This window comes from Leguminivora glycinivorella, chromosome 19 (assembly GCF_023078275.1).
Source record: "Leguminivora glycinivorella isolate SPB_JAAS2020 chromosome 19, LegGlyc_1.1, whole genome shotgun sequence".
NCBI classification, from domain to species: domain Eukaryota; kingdom Metazoa; phylum Arthropoda; class Insecta; order Lepidoptera; family Tortricidae; genus Leguminivora; species Leguminivora glycinivorella.
The window spans coordinates 17,092,803-17,117,570 of NC_062989.1; the positions used below are offsets into that span (position 1 = coordinate 17,092,803).

General features: G+C 38.7%; 2 protein-coding genes across 2 annotated transcripts; both read right to left on the bottom strand.

Annotated features, from left to right (window-relative positions):
• Positions 1 to 1,841: 1,841 nt before the first annotated feature.
• Positions 1,842 to 16,692, bottom strand: LOC125236711 (luciferin 4-monooxygenase-like). Its single transcript, XM_048143630.1, has 11 exons — positions 16,611 to 16,692; positions 14,810 to 14,966; positions 13,585 to 13,792; positions 12,877 to 13,075; positions 9,803 to 9,925; positions 8,415 to 8,589; positions 7,307 to 7,447; positions 6,621 to 6,755; positions 5,693 to 5,923; positions 3,762 to 3,924; positions 1,842 to 2,233 (listed from the first exon to the last, which is right to left on the bottom strand). The coding sequence occupies exons 2-11, from the start codon at positions 14,963 to 14,965 to the stop codon at positions 2,106 to 2,108; spliced, it is 1,659 nt and encodes a 552-aa protein (XP_047999587.1). The 5' UTR covers position 14,966; positions 16,611 to 16,692; the 3' UTR covers positions 1,842 to 2,105.
• A 147-nt stretch (positions 16,693 to 16,839) lies between these two features.
• LOC125236710 (leucine-rich repeat-containing protein 15-like) lies at positions 16,840 to 18,581 on the bottom strand. Its single transcript, XM_048143629.1, has 2 exons — positions 18,361 to 18,581; positions 16,840 to 17,497 (listed from the first exon to the last, which is right to left on the bottom strand). The coding sequence occupies exons 1-2, from the start codon at positions 18,380 to 18,382 to the stop codon at positions 16,923 to 16,925; spliced, it is 597 nt and encodes a 198-aa protein (XP_047999586.1). The 5' UTR covers positions 18,383 to 18,581; the 3' UTR covers positions 16,840 to 16,922.
• Between the last annotated feature and the right edge of the window lie 6,187 nt (positions 18,582 to 24,768).

Below are 24,768 nucleotides of genomic sequence, written 5' to 3' on the forward strand. Positions count from 1 at the left end.
TACATTTGCACCCGAGTGTAACACAAAACTTTTCCCCTCACTATAGCGAGGAAACTACAACGCAAAAAATGCATTTATCACTGCTTCCAGTAGTTCCACAGGTGGTAAATCATCTTTATTACTAGATTCACCTACTTTTATCAATTTTAAAGCAGTTAATTTGACTTTATTCAAGGTTAAATTACTTTACCCACTAGTGGATAAAATGCATTTTTACCCGCTGGTATTGAAGGACAAAACACGTGTTTCCGAGCTAGTGAGGGGAAAAAGCTTTCCGCACTACATCTGTACTAACGTTGATCTAACTAGCATGCCACGTTCGTGAGTTTCCGTCAAAACACGAAGGAAAACATTTCGCACCACATCTGTCCATATTTATTATGCCAGAAAAAGCACAAGTCTAGATCGATAGCTGTAAGATATTATGTAAAATATATTATGTTACATACTCAATAAATGACGCTTTAAGACTTATGTATTATTTATTTTAATTATTTATTTATTAAAATTTACACAAAGTTAACAATCTTACACCAAAACACTTATGTGGTAATTATAGCTAAATATTTGGATAAAAACAAACAATTACTAAACATTATCAAGCTTAATAACAATGAGATCTAAGACATATTATATTATTATATCACATCTAGAAACCTTATTAGTGTCCGTGTTAATAGCATAAATACACCGTGTTTTTTTTTGTTTTCCGTTAAATTCGACACGTTGTTAGGTTCATTATCAGGAACCACCTTGTATAATATCACTTTTAGTTAAATTCGTAAAAAAAAAAATTCATCATATTCATAGGTACATAATAAATTAACTTATTAGTGTGAGAGACCCTTAAGAATAACATTCATGTTAGTGTCAAGTGATTGACGGCACATGTCAATACAAATAACATTATGAATTGGTAAAGGCTGTGTTCAGCAATTATCTTTATAACTCGATAACCGCAAGAGTTAAGACGCTAGTTTCTTAGAGAAATTAATTGTATTTAATGTAATGAATCTTCCCTTAAAGTGAACGGAATTCAATAAAAACAGGGTGTATAATATACAGGGTGAAATAAAAAGGACCTGACATAGCTACCTTGCATAGTCACTTTTGAGGTCATAATGAACAACATTAAATAAATGTCATATACAAAGAAAAAGTGACCAAGGTCTCTAAGTGTTCCGAGCTGGAATCGAACCAGCGCACTCCGTTAACCGGACGGATGCCTGTAAAACCACTCGGCCATTGGATCACGAAAGCAAGGGTCGAAATTTCCAAGTATGTGACACAATTACCGAAGGCTTATGGCGCCCCCCAAAAAAATACAAATTAAAATATTTTCAAATGAGAACAATTTAATTTGTTCTAAGATAATGAACAAAATTTATTACTCGTATGGGACCAATGCTGAAATCGCGATAAAATATTGGATGTACATTCCGACTGACATGATGATCATTTCTACAGAACAACATTTTTTTGATTGGTCCTTTTTATTTCACCGTATAGTACGTGAGTTTTCACAAAAAAAATAATCATCGTGCGTTGTGAAGAAAATTTAGTGACTATCACCAAAGACATAATTATATAACTCCATCTAGACAGATAAAGTCTAAGAAAAAAACGTACCTCAGTACCATACAGAAAAAGGTACGGTGGCGTTACACCTTTGGGGGACGCTCAGCTAGATGGCGCTAATATTATATTCTGTCAAACAAGTCTGTCAGTAAATAAGAACTAAGAAAACTATAGGTATCCTTTTCTCTAGCACCCTAAAGAAAAGGATGCATATAGTTTTCTTTGTTCTTATTTACTGACAGACTTGGTTGACAGAGTATAATATTTGACATTTTAACACATATCAAGCTAAGAATATGGGCCAAATTGTCAAAACTGAGGTTCAAAAGTTTTAAGCCTGTGTCAAGAGATGGCAGTCTATGCACTGTGATTACACATTTTAATTCGACAGAAACTCTCTATAGGTAATAATCGATCCTCTTTGCTATCCACTTTAGTGACGATATTGAAGCGTTCAATTTCAACAACTGTTGTAGTCGAAATTGCAAAAAACCTAATTTCTGTAGATAATACAACGTTTTTGATGTTTATTCGGCTTGCGTTTCCATTGCTATTTCCTTGAGTTTTCTTCTGTGAACCTTCGTGGATGCAGTTTGTGGTATTTTATCCAGGAAGATGACTCCTCCTCTCAGTTGTTTTGAGTCCGTTAGGTTATCTGAGGAAAAAAGTTAATATTTTGGTAGGTACTTGATCGAGTTCGCATGGGAAGTAAATCATAAAAATGGTTATAGTAAGTTGTCCATAAATTATAGACCTATAGATATTCTAATAGTAAGTCCGTTTTCACATTATCCGATCCGATATCGAATGTCGGAAGGATTTCCATAGAAAAAATCCAAGATGGCGCCTGTAATGTATGAAATATCGGTCCGACATCCGATATCGGATCGGATAATGTGAAAACGCACTTATTTTGAATGTAAAGTATTACACAATATATACTCTTAATATTATGCTCTTAATATTATTGCCTGTGTGGTGACGGGTTAAGAATTTCACCACCCCCTTTCTTCCCGTGGGTGTCGTAGAAGGCGACTATGGGATTTATTTATTTATTTTTTATTTTATTGGATATGGGTTAAATTGTGGCGTAGGCGAGAGGCTGGCAACCTGTCACTGCAATGCCACAGTTTCGTTTTCTTTCAACCCCTTATTTTGTCAAGAGTGGCATTGAAGCTTTAGTAGTTTCATGTAGGGTGTACCTTTTACAGTTCCTTTGATATCTTCAGTAGTGACGTCAGAGCCGGGACGCCTCACAACTCATGCTACCAGTGACCCATTTCTCAAAACTGAAAGGTACAATTTACAAGCGGAAGCATCTTTCCAACTTGTCATATTAGACATTGGGCCCCTTTCTCGAAAGGTGCAAGCCTTGTATTACAAATGTGTTTCCATGACAACCCATACGATTTGACAGTTCGCGCACTTGTAATACAAGGCTTGTACCTTTCGAGAAACGGGCCCCTTGACTACCACTTGTAAATTGTAACTTGTAGCTTCGATAAATGGGCCCCGGTAAGTTCTTTTTGACGTCCGGTATACCGGTCACTGCTACATCTAGCGCACCTGGTTGCTGATTGTGAGTTCCAGTCATAGAGAGGTGTTCTGGCAATATAGTTTACAATGTACCTTTGACAATCTGTTTGATATCTTCAGCAGTGACGTCAGAGCCGGGACGCCTCACGACGCATGCAACCGGTAAGTCCCCTTTGGCGTCCGGTATACCGGTCACTGCTACATCTGGAATGCCTGGATGCTGGCGGATTGTGGGTTCCAGTCATAGAGAGGTGTTTTGGCAATATAGTATACAATGTACCTTTGACAATCTGTTTGATATCTTCAGCAGTGACGTCAGAGCCGGGGCGCCTCACGACACAAGCGACCGGTAAGTCCCCTTTGGCGTCCGGTATACCGGTCACTGCTACGTCTAGCGCACCTGGTTGCTGATTGTGAGTTCCAGTCATAGAGAGGTGTTCTGGCAATATAGTTTACTAATGTACCTTTGACAATCCGTTTGATATCTTCAGCAGTGACGTCAGAGCTGGGACGCCTCACGACGCAAGCGACCGGTAAGTCCCCTTTCGCGTCCGGTATACCGGTCACTGCTACGTCTAGCGCACCTGGTTGCTGATTGTGAGTTCCAGTCATAGAGAGGTGTTCTGGCAATATAGTTTACAATGTACTTTTGACAATCCGTTTGACATCTTCAGCAGTGACGTCAGAGCCGGGACGCCTCACGACGCAAGCGACCGGTAAGTCCCCTTTGGCGTCCGGTATACCGGTCACTGCTACATCTAGAATGCCTGGATGCTGGCGGATTGTGAGCTCCAGTTCTACTGGAGAGATCTGTAGGAATGGGAAAGAAGATTCGAAATCCACTAAAAGTTTTTGACTGCCTTTAAGCTAATTTTACGGAATAACTCTTCAAATTTCTCAAAGTTTTTTTTTTATACTACGTCGGTGGCAAACAAGCGTACGGCCCGCCTGATGGAAAGCGGTCACCATAACCTATGGACGCCTGCAACTCAAAGAGTGTCACATGCGCGTTGCCACCCCATTAGATAGGTACTTGTACATTCCTTTTTGCTGTGTTAAATACACAGTAAAAAAGGAATGCACAAGTTCCAAGGAGGGTAAGTCCTCCCGTCATCAGCACACCGCACCCTCGTTGAGCTCTGGCAGCCTTACTCACCGGCAGGAACACAATACTATGAGTAGGGTCTAGTGCTATTTGGCTGCGGTCTTCTGTAAGGCGGAGGTACTACCCCAGTTGGGCTCTGCTCTAGATTCGAGCGAGATGATATCCGCTGTGCTGTGCCCTACCACACAAAGCGGAATATCATTCGCTATGCCCTACCCCCTACAAACTACTACTAGTTCGGCAACGCATAGGCTCCCTGATGTTGTCTATGTCCATGGGCTGTGATGACTGCTCCCGATCAGGCAGCTCTTGCGTGATACGTTTTACCTAAAGTTATTTCTATTTTCGGACACTAAGAGTGTAAGGTACAGGAGGGTGATTTTTTTTATTTTTTATTTTTTATTGTGGACTGATCGGCGATTGACCCTAGTCACACCTGATGGCAAGTGAAGACAGAGTTTAAGATGGCTCACCGATTCAGTAATAGCCTATTCACTCTAATCACTCTACGTTTAAAGAGACAGAGGTCGTATTTTTCTGGGAACACCGATGCTGGGGACGCATTCCATTCCTTGTCCATCTTGCCTGTTGTTGGTTATTTGATATTGAAGGTATTCCAAAAATCTATTTTCGGTTTCAGTTCAGTTTTGTTGAACATCGCGGCTTTACCCAGAAAAGCTTCTATTCTGACAAGTATAAAAGCTAGCTGCACAAGATAGGTAAGGTACAGCGGGGCAATTTTGACTGGGGGCAAATGCAACTGATACTTTTTCCATGTTTTACAATGTTTTCATTATTAATTAGAGTGTCCACCGGTTATATATGGCACGCGTGTTCAGCGGATACCAGTGGCGGCTGGTAAAAATTTCTGCTAGGCAACACCAAAGCAAAAAGAAACATTTCCAAAGCTTATTATACAACACAAGACTACATGAATGATAAAACAACGTGGGATTAATTGTTATTCGAAATGGTTTCTTATTTTTACGTTTATTTTTATTATTATTATTATTGTTGATGAAATTAATATTGTATTTTTTTGGACATTGGATTTTTCCTAGAAATATTCTAGACATGTATTTTTATATATACATATACCTAATTATATATTTTTTGTTTAACGATTATTTTTATATGAAATTGTATATTATAGACTCAATATTATTATGAACAATAATTTACAACAATAAATTGCTCTGATAATTAGGCTAGATTAAGATCATAATATATATGTAATGAACTATTCATAAGAGCTTGTAACTAGGCCTACATGAATAAAGATATTTTGAATTGAATTGAATTGAATTTAACATTAGGTACTTTACTAGTAATCAATTTTAGGCAGCCGCTGCTGGTGGATACATGTGGCACTCAACTTAATAGTGTAATAATGGAAAAAATGGAGCAGTTACAATTGCCCCCTTATGTCGTTCAAAAGATTCGTACATTCCAGCAACATTTAAAATGAATCACCTGATGACTCATATACTTAAGCAGCAACTTAATCCTCTCCACGAAGAAGAAGTTGTAGTTCTCATCCCTGTAGAACAGGTCTCCAGTTTTGAACCACCGGTCTTCGGCGAAGGTCTCCGCGGTGGCTTCAGGGTTCTTGTAGTAATACTTGATGATGCCGGGACCTTTGAGCCAGAGCTCCCCGTTTCTGTGAGGTTCGTAGATGTCTTCTTGAGTCTCCACATCTATCAGCTGAAATAGAGATACTTAAGTTTGGAGCTTTAATTGCACACTTTTTGCAAAGTGGTAGGGTGGAATATTAAGAGTGAATAATTAACTCTTATATAAAAAAAACATTTTTGGCACAAGCTTTTATCGCCGACTGTACCTTTCTTTCAACAGTCATCTGCTCTCCAAGACGTTTCTAAATACCCCTTACTCGATGGGACGCTTCATAACAGAGTTCCTATGGCCACCTTTCTGCTCCATCATCAGGTCAGCTCCATGATACCATAATATTGCATTGTTGTGCAAAATTTCAGCTCAATCGGAAACCGGGAAGTGGGTCAAATTTAGCTTATATGTTTTGACTCAAACTAAGATACTAAGGGCCAGTTGCAACGACCACATTTGACAGACACATCATCGTCACGCAGCAGACGTCTATGGAACTTCCCATACAATACAATTTAACGAACGCTTTAACGGCGACAGACGGTTTGATGCAACTGCGACCAACAAGGCCAGTTGAAAGGTACCTTAGCTACGTACGTGAGAACTCAACTAGATATTTATATTCGTTTTATTTTCTTCAACGGTTTAGTACCTAACCACCTACCTAACTGGCTCAGATGACACACTATTGGTTTGACATCTGGTGTCGTAATCTCACCAAAGATAGTTATTCCACTTTGTATCTGAAACCTTGCAATCAGAATCTAAGTCTTACCCTGTACTGCAAACAGCCAATAGGCTTTCCAGCCGGAACGGAACCAGGCGGGTTTGCCCCATCGTCTACGAACGCTACTGTCGTGAGCTCACTCAGGCCGTACACATTTAGAACTTCTGTGCGGGGCATTATTTTCTGAAACGAATCTAGGATATAACAACAAATATAAATAAATATTGGGGACACCTTACACAGATCAACTTAGCCCCAAACTAAGCAAAGCTTGTACTATGGGTGCTAAGCGACGATATACATACTTAAATAGATAAATACATACTTACATACATAGAAAACATCCATGACTCAGGAACAAATATCTGTGCTCGTCACGCAAATAAATGCCCTTACCGGGATTCGGCCGGACCGCGGCTTAGCAGGCAGGGTCACTACCGACTGAGCCAGGCCGGTCGTCAATAATAAAAGAAACACACACTAACAATACACTCCTGGCTATTTGGGCAGCCAGACCAAACACAGCAAATTTTAGGACCTAGGGGGAATCTTGAAGACTGACCAGGTCAGTTGTCAGTGTTTAAACCCCAGAATAATTTCACACAATATTTTGTTTCACAAATAAGATAGAGTTGAAGCGCTTCGACCTTTCTCAAGAAAATACTACACAACACCGGAATCATTCGTTGGAAGAGGTTTCAAAAGGATTTCCTATAGCCTCAGTGGTACCTCACCTTGATATCTGTAACCAAGTCAGCTGGTAAAGCGCTGCCGCCCAGCATCAGAGTTTCAAGGCAGCTGAAATCACACTGCTCGTGTTCCCCAGGTGTTATGAGCGCATTCATAAAGGTTGGACTGAGAAGCGTGATGGTAGGCTGAAAGCAAACGTTTGAATTATATACAGAATGTTTCGTTTGACTTCCCTCCGTGGGTGTTGGGGGTCACTGTCTCTTTTGTAGCTATCTATCTCTATCGCTCTTGCGTATTGGAGCGACAGAGCCAACCTACCCCGTGGTATTTCGTTTCGCGTGGCAGAAATGCCATTCGGCTACGTGGCCTGGTTCAGCCAGGGGCCCATTTCTCAAAACTGAAAGTTACAAGTTACAAGCGGAAGTCTTTTCCCAACTTGTCATATGAGACATTGACAACCTCTTGTAAATTGTAACTTGTAGCTTCGAGAAATGGGCTCCATGTTGCACTAGCTGTCGGAAAAAAGGTAAAAACGTTATTTTATCGCGTCTGTCTTTAAAAATGTCAAATATGTTCCTGAAGTGAAGAAGCATATTACAGATGTAGTGCGAAAAGGGTTTCCTTCGTATTTTCCCGGAAACGTTCGTACTTATAAGTATTTGTCATGCCAGTTCAGTCAATGTCAGTAACTCAGTACATCTTGTACTGAGACTGACTGAAATAGCATGACACGTTCGTACGTTTCCATAACAATACGAAAGCAAATCTTTACGTACATATATATATATATATATATATATATATATATATATATATATATATATATATAGTCCTCCATGTCGTATCCGACAACGGCGACCTTAACAACTTTCTCTGATGAGTACGTATATGGCTCGCAAAACCGAACTTCGTTTTAAAAATTCGGTCGCACTGTGCGCAATAAAGCTGCCCTTGGTCGTTACATGTATACGCGTAGGACGGTTTTGGGCGAGACTTCCGTTGAAGGCGCTTTTGGTCCAGGTTCTCCAGTCGAGCTTCCATACGTACTACATGTATGTAATGTTAGGTATTGACGGTTTGAAAAACCAAGAGTAGTTACCATTTTGAGAGCAAATCATAGAGGTGACTCTTGCAACAGTAACAAGTACAAACCTTATAAGTATTAATGAGCTCATAAGCATGTTCCTTCGTCAAGTTTTCTGATGTCTGCAGCCTCGTGTACCGAAGGACCGGTGACATAAAGAAGTTCATGATGGCAGTCAGCCATTGGAGTGGTGAGCCGATCATTATCATCTTCGTGGGGTGAGGGAACTGGGTGTGACGGATCCTTCAAATGTAATGGGTAATTGGGTAAGTAACAAGTTTTCTTTTTAATACGAAAATGGTACAATCACCGGCATAAATATTTGTGTTCTATGTAACGAAATGTCATACGAAATTGTCAATCGATTAAAAGCGACAAGGTATAGAAATCATCACTTAGTTATGCCGGTGACTGTACAGAAAACGATTTTAAATTAAAGATTTTTCATCACGCCAAATGGTAGCTATCATATTTTGATGCTTTAGGCTGGTTTAGTGTCACGTGGACCGACCGCCAATTTATATGAAGTTGTTGTCCGCTTAACCACAGTATAATAAAGAGTATTGTCGGACAGTAAGGCCACCCTCGCTCCCGCTGAAAGTGCCGTTCACCCGCTCTCGGTTGCCTCACTGTTACCTGTCAAAAACTCGACCAATCGACCTGTCATATCTCTACAAGCATGGTAGGTACGCGTCCACCTACACGAGCTTAGACTGTGTGCGTAGGTAGTGTAGGAAAGGAACGCACCTCTTTCCGGACTATATTTGATCGTCATTGTCCGAGTTGTGGCTTTACTATCTAACGGCTCAGCCACGACATTGGTCTAAGCGCGACGGCAGTGAGCGGCAGCCATACATTGGAGCGAGACACAGCGATGGGACTTTTCATTCGCACGTATGGCTGCCGCTCACCGCTGTCGCGCTTAGACCATTGTCGTGGCTAGGCCGTAAGGCTCCCTGAACTTAATACATATTAGTACGGTGAGGGTTCCGAACGGTCGGCTCGCGTGACACTAAACCAGCCTTGCAGTAAGTATTTTCCTAGTGTTGACGTGGTGACAACTTTTGTGTTCCACCTGATGACAACAATATTTAGCATTCATGCTTTCTCACCATAGATAGCTGCGCTGGTGGCCTAGCGGTAAGAGCGTGCGACTTTCGATCCGGAGGTCGCGGGTTCGAACCAATGAGTTTTCGGAACTTATGTGCAAAATGTCATTTGATATTTGCCAGTCGCTTTTCGGTGAAGGAAAACATCGTAAGGAAACCGTACTAATTCCAATAAGGCCTAGTTACCCTTCGGATTGGAAGGTCAGATAGCAGTCGCTTTCGTAAAACCAGTGCCTACGCAAAATCTTGGGATTAGTTGTTTGACAACTAATCCCAACGGACCCCAGGCTCCCATGAGCCGTGGCAAATGCCGGGATAACGCAAGGAGGATGATGATGCTCTCTCACCATAGATAAGGCAAAGTGATGGCCATGTTCTTGTGAGTGGCGGCGGCAAATTTTGGCAGTCCGGTGGTGCCGCTGGTGGCAACTAGAAGAGCCACGGTGTCTTCAGGATCGAAATCTGTGGGCCTTTGAAACAACACATGAATAGAGAGCGTTTGATCCAATAACTAACTTAACTACAAAATTAAAATTTAAAAAAAAAAACCCCCGACCGCGACATAGTAGACTGATTTTCATGAAACATGGCTAAGAACAATCCCGACTAACTCAGCTTTCAGACAAAAAAAAACTAAATCGGTTCATCCCTTCGGGAGCTACGATGCCACAGACAGACACACACACAGTCAGACAGACAAACAGACAGACAGACACGTCAAACTTATAATTCCGCACTCCTCGCTGGCTCCACAGAATACCAGCGCCGTTGGCAACGCCTAGTCGTGCCAACTGCATTGCTGAGTGGAGACCATTTCAGCTTCACATATTTTTTTCATCTGTTTGTATTGTTTTTTCTTCTAGATTTTATAATTGTTTCTTTGTACTTTATTTGTTGATGAATGATGTGTGTTGCCTGAATAAACATTATTCTATTCTATTCTATAATACCCCGTCGTTTTTGCGTCTGGAGTTAAAAAGAAGATTAAGAAATTATGGATGTTCAGAGTTCTCAAAGACCTGGACCACTTTGAATTGTTCATGTTCGGAATTTGTCTCCTAGGTAGCAGGGAATTACCTGGACCCAATCCAATTGTACTTTCTACTATTTTTTGGTATTTCGGTGGAAATGCGGAACGCATAATCATCAGACCTCAGAAACACTTGGATGCCAATCTGCCAGACCCAGCCTGTGGGTTGTTGTATAAACAATTGAAACATCACTGCAGACTTAACCCATACAACCATTTCAGTCGCAAAATCTTCAAATCAGTAACTAACTGTCAAATGTGACATAACGCGTGGTAACGTCGTGCAAACAATGCGACCGTATTGATACAATAACAAAATGTAGTCGTCGTGTGCACTCGTTACGGTAACAAAATGTGTACGAAATTGTGGCTGTCAATGTCACTGTCAGAATGACTTTTAACGACACTTTATTAGTCGACGTTTGCACACATAACGGTAACAACATGTGGACGAATTTGTGGCTGTCATTGTCACGGTCAGAACGGTTTCTGACAGTGACATTGACAGAATTTGTACACACATGTGTAGGTCTGATTACCGAACTGCTCCTAAACCACTGTATCCGCAAATGACAATCTGAAATACGAAGGTTTCTCAAACTGTCTTGTGAAGTTGTGGACTGGTTGCTTTGAATCATTTAAATATGAGCGAATTAAATAATAATAAACGACGACGACCATTTAAGCACTCTTCGACATTTTATAGAAATGTGGGAAAGTTAAGAAAAGTGCAGAATGATAATACAAATAGATAAGCACTTTATAGTTACTTAATATATTAAATATATAATTTTTAATTCTTATTGATAAAAATGAAGTGTAGTGTTGCTTTACACAATAAAAGTAGGAATCAAATGAAATAGAGTATTTACTGTGATATTAATAGAATTTCTGTTGCGCAATGATAGTTTTTTTCAGTACAGATGCTGCTTTTTTTAACGCAGTAGTGCGAGCAAATCAAGCAATGATTCATTTCTTGTCTGGTCGAAACTCTTAGCTTAGATTTAGGTACTGAAAATCGTCGTACGATACACGTGCGAAAAGGACATTCACAACTCGTGTCGATTCAAAACACTCCCTTCGTTCGTGTATTAATTTATCGCTACTCGTATCGATTTTCCTCTTTTCCGCACTCGTATCTACAAGTATTTTGTTTGGGTTACAAAAAAAACACATTATTTACTCTACTACGTTTTATTTATGTCTCTTTAACATTACAAATTTGTGGACACTTATCTCTACAAAAATCTTGACAGAAGAAATTAATGTTGATAGTAATATTAATGACGACTACTTCAACAAGTGTCAATTGTGAAATGCCGCAAAATACTATTTGCTCTATAGAAGACCATAATAATATGATCCCCGATCCTTTACAACCCAGCAGCTCGGTACGCACGTTACAATTGTTTTTTATCTTCTTTAGTGAGGGCAACTGAGTACGATGGCATATTTAATTGTTTATAAAGTTTGAGGATACCTGGAAAAAATGAATACAAGAAGCCATTTTCCTTTCGAAGCCTTTCGGTCACGCGTGTACGCTGCGACCATTTTGCGACCGTTTGTCAACCGTTTGGTGAACGTTTGGCGACTGTTTTTTACATGGAATATTACCGTCTTAATCCATATTTTAACAACTTTATTGGTTTTCTAGGCATTATTTTTATTATTTCAGTATAGTATATGCATCGGAGCACTAAAACTTCACCAATCAATATACATAACACGCAAACACCGAGTAGTCAATAATATTATTACTGGTTAAACTGAGGTAAATTGATGGCGCGTTGATAAATTTAGACTTATTTTATGAAATCACTCGAGCAATTTAATTGGCCATGGTAATTAGCCCACATTATATTACAAATGCAAAAAATATTTATCTTTAACAAATTCTTACGCCATTACATTTTAATGTCAAGTGATTTTATTTCTTTTTTACTTTGACGTCTCTGACAGTCGCCATTTGAAAAGAATGAAATGAACGAATGATTTTGGGAAAGTAGTCGCCAAACGGTAACAATGTGTGCACGCGTAGTGCACACTTCTGTCACTTCTGTGACCATTTGTGCCTGTTACCAATCGTCCCCATTTGGGTCGCCTCGACTAAACGTCGACCGTACTGCGACTAAGCATTGAGACCCGAAGACCTGTGTGTACACAAAATAGGAGGATTTGCGTAGGAACGGCGACCGATTATGGTTATATGGGTTATCTTTGCTACAATTAGGCCCACTTGCACCAACCTCTTAACTCAGAGTTAGAGGGCTGTCGTCAGTCAAATTCCATATATAATGGTGGGTGAACCCTCTGGTTAACTCTTCTTTTTCGTTGATGCTAGTGGCCCTTAACGTCACCTTAGGTAAATACGTCACTTAATGAAAATCTTACTTGAAAGCCTCAACAGGGCTGTCATCTCCATACTTCACCAAGAACTGTGAGAAGCTGCAGATATAGTCTGCCTTGTCGAAGGTAACAATGAAAGCATCACACTCTATCGCGTTCAGAGCTATCTGTATGTCTTGGGCTCGGTCGCTCTGGCAGAAGATTATCTTTGGTCGGGATACTTCGAAGGTGCTTTGGAGTTCAGCTAAAATTGAGATTACGAGTTAGGTCCTACTTTTTGATTGAACGTAATAATTGTGGGTTTTTGATTGAAGGCATTTGAATTCTACATATACTTACCCGAAGATCTTTCATTAGACAACGCAACTAGCAAAATACAGCGTAGAATGGTACAGCTATCCGGTATGACGTCTTTTTGATGAGGATTTTGAGTACGTTAGGGCAACACACAGCTACATACACCAGTTACACCTAAAGTTCTGTCAATAGTATCGTCAGTATGCCAAATAGGACAGGACTCCAAAATAAAAGGCAGCATTGAATAGAATGACCAGATTGATGAGACTTGGAGCCCTGACATTTTTGAACACCTGGGCTTTAAGCCAGCGCCACGCGATACCTACTACGTAACAACCGAAACCCTGTCAAAAGTTAACACCAAAACTCCAAAAAAGAATAAATCATATGATAGTCAGGTAAATATCTTGTTGAAATCAAGTCTTTTGATCGAAATCACAACGTACAGATACTTACTGACACCCAAAGTTCGGTCAATAGCCGACGCCACTAATCCTATATAAAAAGCCGCATAAAACGGTATAGCCAAGTCGATGTAACTTGGAGCCATAAGGACCATAACATCTCCAGGTTGAAGACCGAGGTTCTTGAGGGCTATGGCGCAACGCACAGTTCTATCGAGGGCTGAACCGCTGGTTTCGGATTCGCCTGTCGCTCCGTCGATCTAAAAAATAATTATCTTTTTCTGAATTCCAAATATTTACAGAAATGTGAAAATTTACTAAAAACTAAGCACTCAACTAAATACGTCAAGTATCTATTTAGTTTGAGGGCATTTTCAGAATTTGGGTCTCCCCAATTAGCGTACTTACAAGTCGTTAACAAAAATTAACTCGCTGTCGGTTTTGTGACGACAATTAGGTATAAAATATGTCTAAAAATCTACTTTTTTCACATTCTGAATGTATCTAGATTGCTTGAAGTTAAGTAACTCACACAAAAACAACATATTTATTGAAATCTCTTGCTTAATTATCGTCACAAAGCTGACAGCGAGTTAATTTTTGTTAACATTTTACGTTGATTTTACGTCCCAAATTCTGAAAACGCCCTTGAATCTAAAATAGGCCGTTAACTTTGCGGGTTTGTATTTGGCATCTCCTCGCTGCGTTGCAATGCTGATACGTAGCACGAAGATCTTGGCGATGACCGGGGAAGGTTCTGTATAGAGTGGTGCGATTGTGAATTAGACAGGACTCAATGGTGAGAAAAAGCTGGGCCTTTGCCCAGCAGTGGCGCACACGTATATACGTGTGGCCTTTACCATCTGTTTATTATTTCATTTGGATTTTCGATTGAAAGAGCCTTATTCCTAAAAAAGACACTAATAACCACCTGTATATGAAAGTTTCCGCAGCAGGATCTTACTGCGTTACTATTTCATAGGTCGGAATGTTAAATTAAAATCACATGCGAGTTCGTTTTCGAGTGACTTGAGGGGCCCCTATTGTCCCTAACTACGTTAGTTACCTTTTGGAAATCCCCAAATGCTACAAATCTTCCTGCATGACAAAGTCCGGAGCATCCTTAAAACTCTGCAGCAGGATCTTCCCAAGGTGTATGGTGATTGAAGTTTTAAATTTTTTACACGAAAGTTTTCTGAGAATTTTCGCCAAACTTCTTAAGAACTTTCCTGACTTTTTGGAACATTTTACAATCAAAACTAGTAGATTAGATATACCTGCATGACAAAGTCCGGAGCATCCTTAAGGCTCTGCAGCAGGATCTTGCCAAGGTGGTACCGGTCTGCCGGGTCGCCCGACGCCGCGACTACTCGGGACGTCAGGTCGCTCATGAACCAGTGCACTGCGTCGTTTACCCTCCTCAAAGGATACATTCTACGGTTAAATTATTATGTACGAGTAAGTAAGTAATTGAATCCTTTTCCAGTAGGTTTTCTTTTTTTTAAATACTCGATGTAAGTTTTTTAGTTTTAGAGTTATTTAGGTTTTTAGATTTAATTTCATTTTATTTGTAGGCTATAATTTGTACCCATTTTATACTTTAAATTGAATAAAATATCCTATTATTGAATCCTTGAATATTGGACATTTAAGTATTTAATTAGGTAAATTAACCAAATCTGTAAGTTACGCAACTTTGGCCTTTGGCAACCAAATCAAACTAAGAATTTAATTTTACCAAATATTTTGATTTATGTTTTTTTAATAGTAGTCACACTAACTATACGATACATTGAAATTTTTAAATAAGATGCCATTAAGGAATAAGGAAAAAATGACGGACTGTCGAAGGTCGGAAGGAGACTAAGGACCGGTTGCATCGAACCGTCTGCCACCGTTAAAGCGTTCGTTAAATTTTATTGTATGGGAAGTTCCATAGACGTCTGCTGCGTGACGGTAATGTGTCTGTCAAATGTGGTTCATGCAAGTACCTGTCCATCATTTTTAACCCGCTTCCAAATGCTAAAAAAGGAGGTTATCATTTCGTGGCAGCATTAATGGCATCTTATTTTGAATTTTAATTTACCTAACTTTTTTTACGTGTTAGATAGCTACGGATTTGTTCTATAGGATTATTTTCTTGATATTATGAGACTAAAATGCTCAAGAACTAGGCTCTACTTCCCGTCCACTTCGTAAGCAAATTTAATTGCATCTTAAACGAAACCACCAACATTACCTTCAACTGTTTGTTAATTAATAATTCTGACAAGTCCCAGCCGTGGGTATTTGTCAAATGATAGCTTCGTCGCCAAAGAAAATTCATACATAATTTAAGTCGTCAAAGAATATAAGTAATTAAATGGAACTTTGTAGCTGCTGCCATACCTACTGGATTGGAATCCAGGACCATAGGTAGCACTTAGCATGCAGGGTCATTACTTAATTACTAGGCCAGACCAGTGTCGTTAAAGAATAACTTTCAAAAGCGAGACCAAAACTATAGTACAAATTCTAAGTGTCCTTGGGTTAGGAGTACTTACCTACTACGTAAATTCAGAAATTATAATTATATTATATATGTTTACAATAACTCATTTACTTTTTTATGAAATGAAATGACAGGTCTGTGTGCAGTGTTTGCGTTGTCCAGTTTGTGAAAATACACGATATTATTGAGTGCATTCTGCTATTAATTATATGACTGAGCATTTCGAACAAATTATACATGAATAAAGAATAAAGCATAATAATTATGAACCCTGTCATAAATTACGTCAGTAACTTTAATTAATGTTAATTATGGTTCGCAAATATGTCTCCTTTCCTTGTGAAAGAGTATTAAGTTTGAAAGACTAATGGAATTTTAACTATAAAACTCCCGTGAGACTCATACATATTTAAAAATATTTATATATCGACTATATATATCGGCTATATCGACTTAATACGTGAGTAACCCGCTTAAAATATTTTTAAATTACTAATGGAATTATTGACACAAGATATTGAAACAAAAAAATCATTAATGGGTACTTTATTTTAAGTGTCATGTAGGAGTAACAGTAAAACCATTACCAAAGGCATTAAGCAACTAAGTATCCCGCCGGCACGTCATCCCAGTAAACTTGCACGCTGGCTTTGTTCCGCTCAATTGTCGGTCCCAGTATATGTCATAGTCTCTCACTCCCAACCTCCGCACCTCAAGTACCTGTTCCACCAAACACGCGCAATCCCACGGGTTGTAACAGAAGCGAAAGCTCCCCAACCTACTCCCAGAATTGACTAAGTCACTCGCCATATTTTCTGGTAAGTAGGAGATTCTATTGAAATCCAAACGCAGCCCGTCGAACTTAGCTCCACGGAACACACCCGGCGGAACATATTCTATCAGATTATTGTCCAAAGTCCAAATATCTTCAACGATATCGGGAAACTTATTCCCGATATAACTTTTATCTTATTATTATTTAAATACAGTTCACGCAAATTGATCAACGGTTTAAATATATCCGGGTGTATGTATTCAATTAAATTGAAACCTAGAGACAATTTCTGAAGCTGTGTGGTACGGGAGAAGGTTTTTGAATTGTTTAGTGTAGTTATTTGATTATTTGCAAACGATAGCTTTTCTAAGTTCGGGAGTGAATGTTCACTGAAGTTTGGGATTTCCTTGAACTTGTTAGACGAGAGCATCAGAGAATTTAATTTAGTTACAGAAGTGAAGATGGTTAAGTCTATATCCTCAAATTTGTTGCCGGATAAGAGTATGGTATCTAAGTTTGGGAAGTCGTGGAAAGCGCCCGGGTTGAGCGTTTTAATATTGCAGTTGTTTAAGTCTAAGAACGTGGCGTTGATGTCCAGTCCTGAGCTGGGAAACCGTTCTCTATACGGCTCTCTGACCTGGCATGCTCTCCAGGTGACTGAGTCGCTGAATGCAAAAGCTGCCAATTGCAACAGCAACACTGCAATGAAAAAAATAGACTGTATTGGGTATTGCAAGAATTATAATCTTGGATTCGGACTTAAAACAGCGGGCACTTATATTTTTGTCGATTTCCTTGAAAAGGACGCTCTGTGCAATTTCACATATGAAAAGAAATACATTTTTTTTAAATCTAGGCTTATTTTCGGCATTATCCTATATTTAATTTAGGTACTCGTATACTCGTAAAAAACATTTATGTAGCAAAAAACGGATATTGTATTTCATTCCTATTCGCTACGTCCATGACTGGTGCTGCCCTGCCCTCATTTTGTCGGCTTTTCCATATTAAAAACAGTATGGACCCAAATTACTTCTTCCAAAAAACCACCATCATCATCCTCCTTGCGTTATCCCGGAATTTGCCACAGCTCATCGGAGCCTGGAGTCCGCTTTGACAACTAATCCCAAGATTTGGCGTAGGCACTAGTTTTTACGAAAGCGACTGCCATCTGACCTTCCAACCCGAAGGGTAACTAGACCTTATTGGAATTAGTCCGGTTTCCTCACGATGTTTTCCTTCACCGAAAAGCGACTGGCAAATATCAAATGACATTTCGCACATAAGTTCCGAAAAACTCATTGGTGCGAGCCGGGGTTCGAACCCGCGACCTCCGGAACGAAAGTCGCACGCACATACCGCTAGGCTACCAGCGCTTTTCTTCCAAAAAAACCACCCTTAATAACTAACTAACTAACTACGACGTAGCAAATAACTATGGTGCTCTATCTAAAAAGTTCCAGATCAAAATAAATATGAAAAATCTGAAGAGATTTTTGATTTAATTTTATTTTACATGATGTATTTCATTACTAACTAATACTCATACTTTGAAGACTTACCCATAATCATAAAAGCAGACATTTTTCAACCAAACCAGAAAGCAGTTGAAAGCTTCAAAACCTAAATAATTATTTTTCTCATCACACAATTAAATAAATTGTTTAAACAATTAAATATTTAATTAAATAAATTAAATATTTCACAGTAGGTGTAACATGTTTGCATAATAAATAACCTACGAATAAAACTATTATTTTCGTTCGTAATCTATACACGTTGCGACAAGTCTCAAGAGAAGTAGAGAATGTAAATATTTAGGAACAAGTTTATTGTAAGTTAATGCTTATCATCTCCATCATCGTTATTTTGGTCATTACCTATTCGTTTGTAAAAGATGAGAGACCTTTCACCCGAGATTATTATGTGCTCATCGAGATTCAAAACGGTGAAACTGTATTTGTTTTTTATCATTCGGAAACGTCTGCGAGCGATATTACATATTTTTAAATTAAAGGAAAAATTCACACCTCCGGCAGGACTCGAACCTGCGACCTTTGGCCTTGCCGGGGCCATCGCGCTTCCAACTGCGCAACGGAGGCCTGCTGGATGTGTGCGAATTTATCCATGCCTTTCCTCAATTCTCAACCGCCTTAGGGTGGCATATAGCAAACCCGGATATATTTAAACCGTAAATAATAAGATAAAAGTTATTGACGACTGGTTTGGCTCAGTCGGTAGTGACCCTGCCTGCTAGCCGCGGTCCTGGGTTCGAATCCCGATAAGGGCATTTATTTGTGTGATAAGCACAGATATTTGTTCCAGAGTCATGGATGTTTTCTATGTATATAAGTATGTATTTATCTAATTAAGTATGTATATCGTCGCTCAGAGTCAGCACCCTTACAAGCACACAGCAGCAGTACAAGCTTTGCTTAGTTTGGGGTTAAGTTGATCTGTGTAAGGTGTCCCCAATATTTATTTATTTATTTATATCGGGAATAAGTTTCCCGATATCGTTGAATAGACAATAAATCTGAGAGTATGTTCCGCCGGGTGTGTTCCGTGGAGCTCTCAGTTCGACGGGCTGCGTTTGGGCTTCAAATCTCGTACTTGCCAGCAAATATGGCGAATGACTTAAGTCAATTCTGGGAGTAGGTTGGAGGTCTTTCGTTTCGGTCACAACCCGTGGTATTGTGCGCGTCTGGCCGAGCTGGTGACTGAGGTGCGTAGGTTGGGAGTGCGAGACTATGATGACTGGGACAGACAGTTAAGTGGGACAAAGCCAGCGTGCAAGTCTACTGGAATGACATGCCGTCGGGACGCTTAGAAGTTGTCTGCAACTGTTTGTATGATCGGTTGATCTGTTAATGTTATAATGTCGTATTTACCTATGTAATGTCATTGTTACAAGGATAAAAATAAATAAAAATCCACTTCATCAAGTTGTTGTATTACATAAGTATCATCAAGATTTATAACATTTAAAAATATTTTAAGCGGGTTACTCACGTATTAAGTCGATATAGCGTTCGACATGTTTCGGTTCAATTTCGAGAACCTTTCTCAAGAGTAGCGACCCCGCCTTTACATGTCGAGAGACTTAATACGTGAGTAACCCGCTTAAAATATTTTTAAATATGTATGAGTCTCACGGGAGTTGTATAGTTAAGATTTATAACCTCCAAACATTTACATTTAAATTGAGGATAATCAAAGGAAACGTCATGTAAGTTTTAAGAAGTACTCGAACTAATTTTTTCCTTAACATTTTTGCTGCTCTTGATAGTCTTGATGATGTAATATTAAAAGTGTTGACTAAAACTTCTTGTCACTTTATCAGTATTTCATTGGTATTTCACCTAAAGGCCACTGACCACTATCTATAATTTTGGCAGAAAGATAACTGAGGTCACGGGCAGCAAAAACAATAAAGATACTGATATACTAAATACTCACGCCCGTATTTCCAAAAGGAGTTGGCCGATCACATGAATTTGGTCAAGTTTCTGCAATTTTGGAACTCAATAAATAATTTCCTCCCACGAATAAGCTCCATGCCGAGGTATTCCCGACGAACTTCAGTATGGGGTTCTTCAAAAAAGGAGTGTACAAGTTTCTAATGGGTCGGGAACGCGCATGTGACACCCCTTGAGTTGCAGGCATCCATAGGTTACGGTGACCGCTTTCCATCAGGCGGGCCGTATACCTGTTTGCCACCGACGTGGCATAAAAAAATACCTACAAGGACTTAGATACCTATAGAGTTAGGTACCATTTTGTCCAATGGTCCCAAAGCGCATACTTAAAGTATTTTTATAGAAATCGCGAATCGAAGCGTTTGATTGAAGTAATTGGTGACCGAAAAGCTAGCTACTTCCTCGCACAACTTCTAAATCATTGCTATACAGCCAGGGAACGCTGCTAGCATCCTTGGTACAGTCGTCATCAGACAAAGCGGAGGTTCTCAAAAATATCAGATCACCAAATACTACTGGCCTTAGCGTCTATTTCAGACGATTTATGGTGCAACTAGCGTTGGCCCGCGACTTCGCTCGCGTCAAATTTGAAAATTGCGAAATGCTCTTACAAACTTCCACCGCCATCTTGATGGGGAACTAAGGGTTAGAAAGAGACGAAAAGTAGCCTATGTCACTTTCCATCCCTTCAACTATCTCCACTTATAAAATCACGTCAATTCTTCGCTCTGTTTTGCCGTGAAAGACGGACAAACAAACAGAAACACAAACTTTCCCATTTATAATATTAGAGAGACATCGTTTTTGGTGGTTAAACAACGCCTAAATATGGAATACATTACGATACAAGTGCGTAAAAAAGGAAATTCGAAACGAGTGGCGATAAATTAAAATACGACCGAAGGGAGTGTTTTAAATCGACACGAGTTACGACAAATGGCCATCCGAAGTTTAGCTAGTTCGAGAAGTGGTTTATTATATGCCAGGTCGAAACTTCGGAGGGTTATCTGTACTGAAAAACGTCGTACGATACACGTGCAAAAATGAAATTCGTAACTCGTGTCGATATAAAACACTCCCTTCGGTCGTGTTTTAATTTATCGCTACTCGTTTCGGCCTTCTTTTTTTTCGCACTAGCACCCGGCGTTGTTTCATCATTTTCTTGGAAAATTCTTGAGCTTTTCCGGATATTCAGAGAAACTTTTGAGTAAAGAACTATTTTTAAGATATATAAAGGCAGGAAAAGCGGTTTTACTTTTCCAGGTGCACCCGTTTTGTCGGATTTCCGATTTCCGGTTGCCACAAACTGCACACTTTGACACATTCACCATCCCTTTTATGAAAGCAGATAAATAAATTTATGGAGTACTAGCTTTTGCCCGCGGCTTCGCTCGCGTAAGAAAGAGACGAAAAGTAGCCTATTGTGGTTTTGACGTGAAGGACGGACAAACAAACAGACACACACACTTTCCCATTTATAATATTAATAAAAATAAAAAATAAAAAAATAAAAAAGCCTTTTATTTCTTGCATACAAGTGACTAAATTTTTTACTTAATAAACTATATACCTATTTATTTTTATTATTATTTATTTTTTTAAATTGGTTTTGCAAGAACCCCTCTGCAGGTAAAGGCCTCTTCCAAAGTTAGCCAGTCTTCCCTTATTTATAATATTAGTATACTTCTAAGAATTTAAAATTATGGCTAATTTGCGACTGTGGAAATCGGTAATACAAAAATAGTACATTACTACAGAGGCCGGGACATTTCCCGCCGAGGTATGTATAGTGCTTTTCTCAAACATGGTATGAAATAAATAAAGTCTACTGAAAATAGTAACTTTGGATGGCTGTATCTCCTAAACGGTGCGTCGTAGCGCAAAATTAATCGTTCCCCTTTGAAACCCCGTATACGCTTATAAAAAAATAAAAAGTTAAAAAAAAATTAAAAAAAAAAACGAAAAAAATTTTTTTTGTATGAAAACGCACCCAAAATCAAATATTGTCTAGGGCCCGTACCAGTTGCAGTCGGCACGTCTATAAAGCCCCTTATAGTTTTTTTTTAATTGGCTAAATACCTGGATGTTATGTCACAATTATCTGTGTTTGGAAATTAAAAAAGAGGACTTTGCCGGCCTTGCCCTGCAAGGTTTGTATGAAATTCCATTATCTATCAATCGTCCTAGCCGCACCTGCAACGTCATACTTCGCTGCCAATCATAAGGCACATAACATCAATATTTCATACCATGTTTGAGAAAAAAGTATTAAATCGCTCAGGACCTACAAGTATAATAATAATTAATTAATGGTAATTAACCGGCAGCTTGGGCCCTGCCCCGCTGCTGGCGGCACCCTAGGTTATGTTTTTTATAATGTTTTTATATGTTTTATATTGTTTTGTAAGTGTTTTTTTTTTATTTTACTTTTATACTCATATTGTACAAAATCTAACTTAAGAAGGAAGATAAATAAAGGAACATTGATGGTAATTATACCTACAAATATTAATAATAATTAATGGCTACTGATTGGCCGACATTTTTGTTTTCCAACCGATACGTTTTTCAGTATTTAGAGAAGACGCTGCACGTAGACACGAAGATAGTTTTAAGTCAATAATTTGTTATTGTTTTGACACGACACTTTGTAAGATCGTATCAAAACAAATCGACCCCGTAACAACTTACAAAAGTCAGAATCGGGCAACTGCCTATACGTAACATTTTGTGTGATAAGCTCCCCTTCCCACTTACGATTACGAATAGTTTATCGCGCTAGTGTGTCAGGCCCGCAGGTTACGTCGACAATCTTTGAAGCTAAATGCCGATCGAAACACTACATTTTTGCAAATAAACATAATATCTTTATCTTTAAAGACAATTTATTGATAATTAAGCATCAGCATTAAGTTCGCCTTTTGTACGTTTTTTTTACTGTGCAATAAAGTTTAAATAAATAAATAATTCTAATATGTATAGGTACCTACGGTAATTATGAGAATCAACGAAAAGTTATGAATTGTAAACAAAGCAGGCCAAGTCGAAGAAATCCATATGAAATAGTACCTAATTCAATTTTAAACTTTATGTCAACAACAAATGTCGTTCATTTCACTGTTACCGGTAAATGTGGATTGGAACGTTAAAATGGTACAAAACAATTTCCATAGAAAATTGTTGCCATGTTTAAGTTAACCTTTTGTCGTCAAAATTGGGACAGGGAAATAAAGAGCTAATTAACATTAAAAAAAGAAAACCGGCCAAGAGCGTGTCGGGCCACGCTCAGTGTAGGGTTCCGTAGTTTTCCGTATTTTTCTCAAAAACTACTGAACCTATCAAGTTCAAAACAATTTTCCTAGAAAGTTTTTATAAAGTTCTACTTTTGCGATTTTTTTCATATTTTTTAAACATAGGGTTCAAAAGTTAGAGGGGGGGGGACGCACTTTTTTTTTTTAGGAGCGATTATTTCCGAAAATATAAATATTATCAAAAAACGATCTTAGCAAACCCTTATTCATTTTTAAATACCTATCCAACAATATATCACACGTTAGGGTTGGAATGAAAAAAAATTTCAGCCCCCACTTTACATGTAGGGGGGGTACCCTAATAAAACATTTTCTTCCATTTTTTATTTTTGCACTTTGTCGGCGTGATTTATATACATATTGGTACCAAATTTCAGCTTTCTAGTGCTAACGGTTACTGAGATTATCCGCGGACGGACGGACGGACGGACGGACGGACGGACGGACAGACAGACATGGCGAAACTATAAGGGTTCCTAGTTGACTACGGAACCCTAAAAGAAGGATTTATTGCAAATATTGTGGTTTTGTTTTATTTCTAACAGCTTGTTTTGTTTCGTTTTTATTTTATTTCTTTTTTATTAGAGGTATATTTTTTAAAATTATTTCCTAGTGTATTTAGCTGTGCATAGTTAGCTCCTACGTATAACGTTTATATTCGTTAGTGTATTAGAAATCTATGTTACAAAAAAACTGTAAAGACGGACGGAAGTAAATATGAAGGTGGATACAAGGGAAAAGGATTTGTTTTATACTACTTAGGTGGCAAACAAGCATACGGTCCGCCTAGAGATGGGTAACTACCCAGGTAAATACCCGACGGTGGGTATTTACCGGGTAAATACCCGATATTTACCTACCCGCGGGTAAATACGCGGGTATTTTCATTTTTCTTCCAAATTCGACGTTTTTAAATGGTGTTTGGGCTAAAATAGATCAATTTAAGTCAGTCTTTGTAATTGTATACATAATGTTTATTCAAATTGGGAACGAATAGGTTGCTATGAGATAAAATGTGATTTTAGTGTATCACTCCAACTATAAAAATCGTGTTAAATATCATTCTCTGACATACGGAAATAATTTCAAATGCTTTTAGTATAAATTATAAGCCCGATATATTAAAACTGTATATAAAAATATTTTAAAAATCTCTTTTTGAAGCTCATAACTCTAGTAT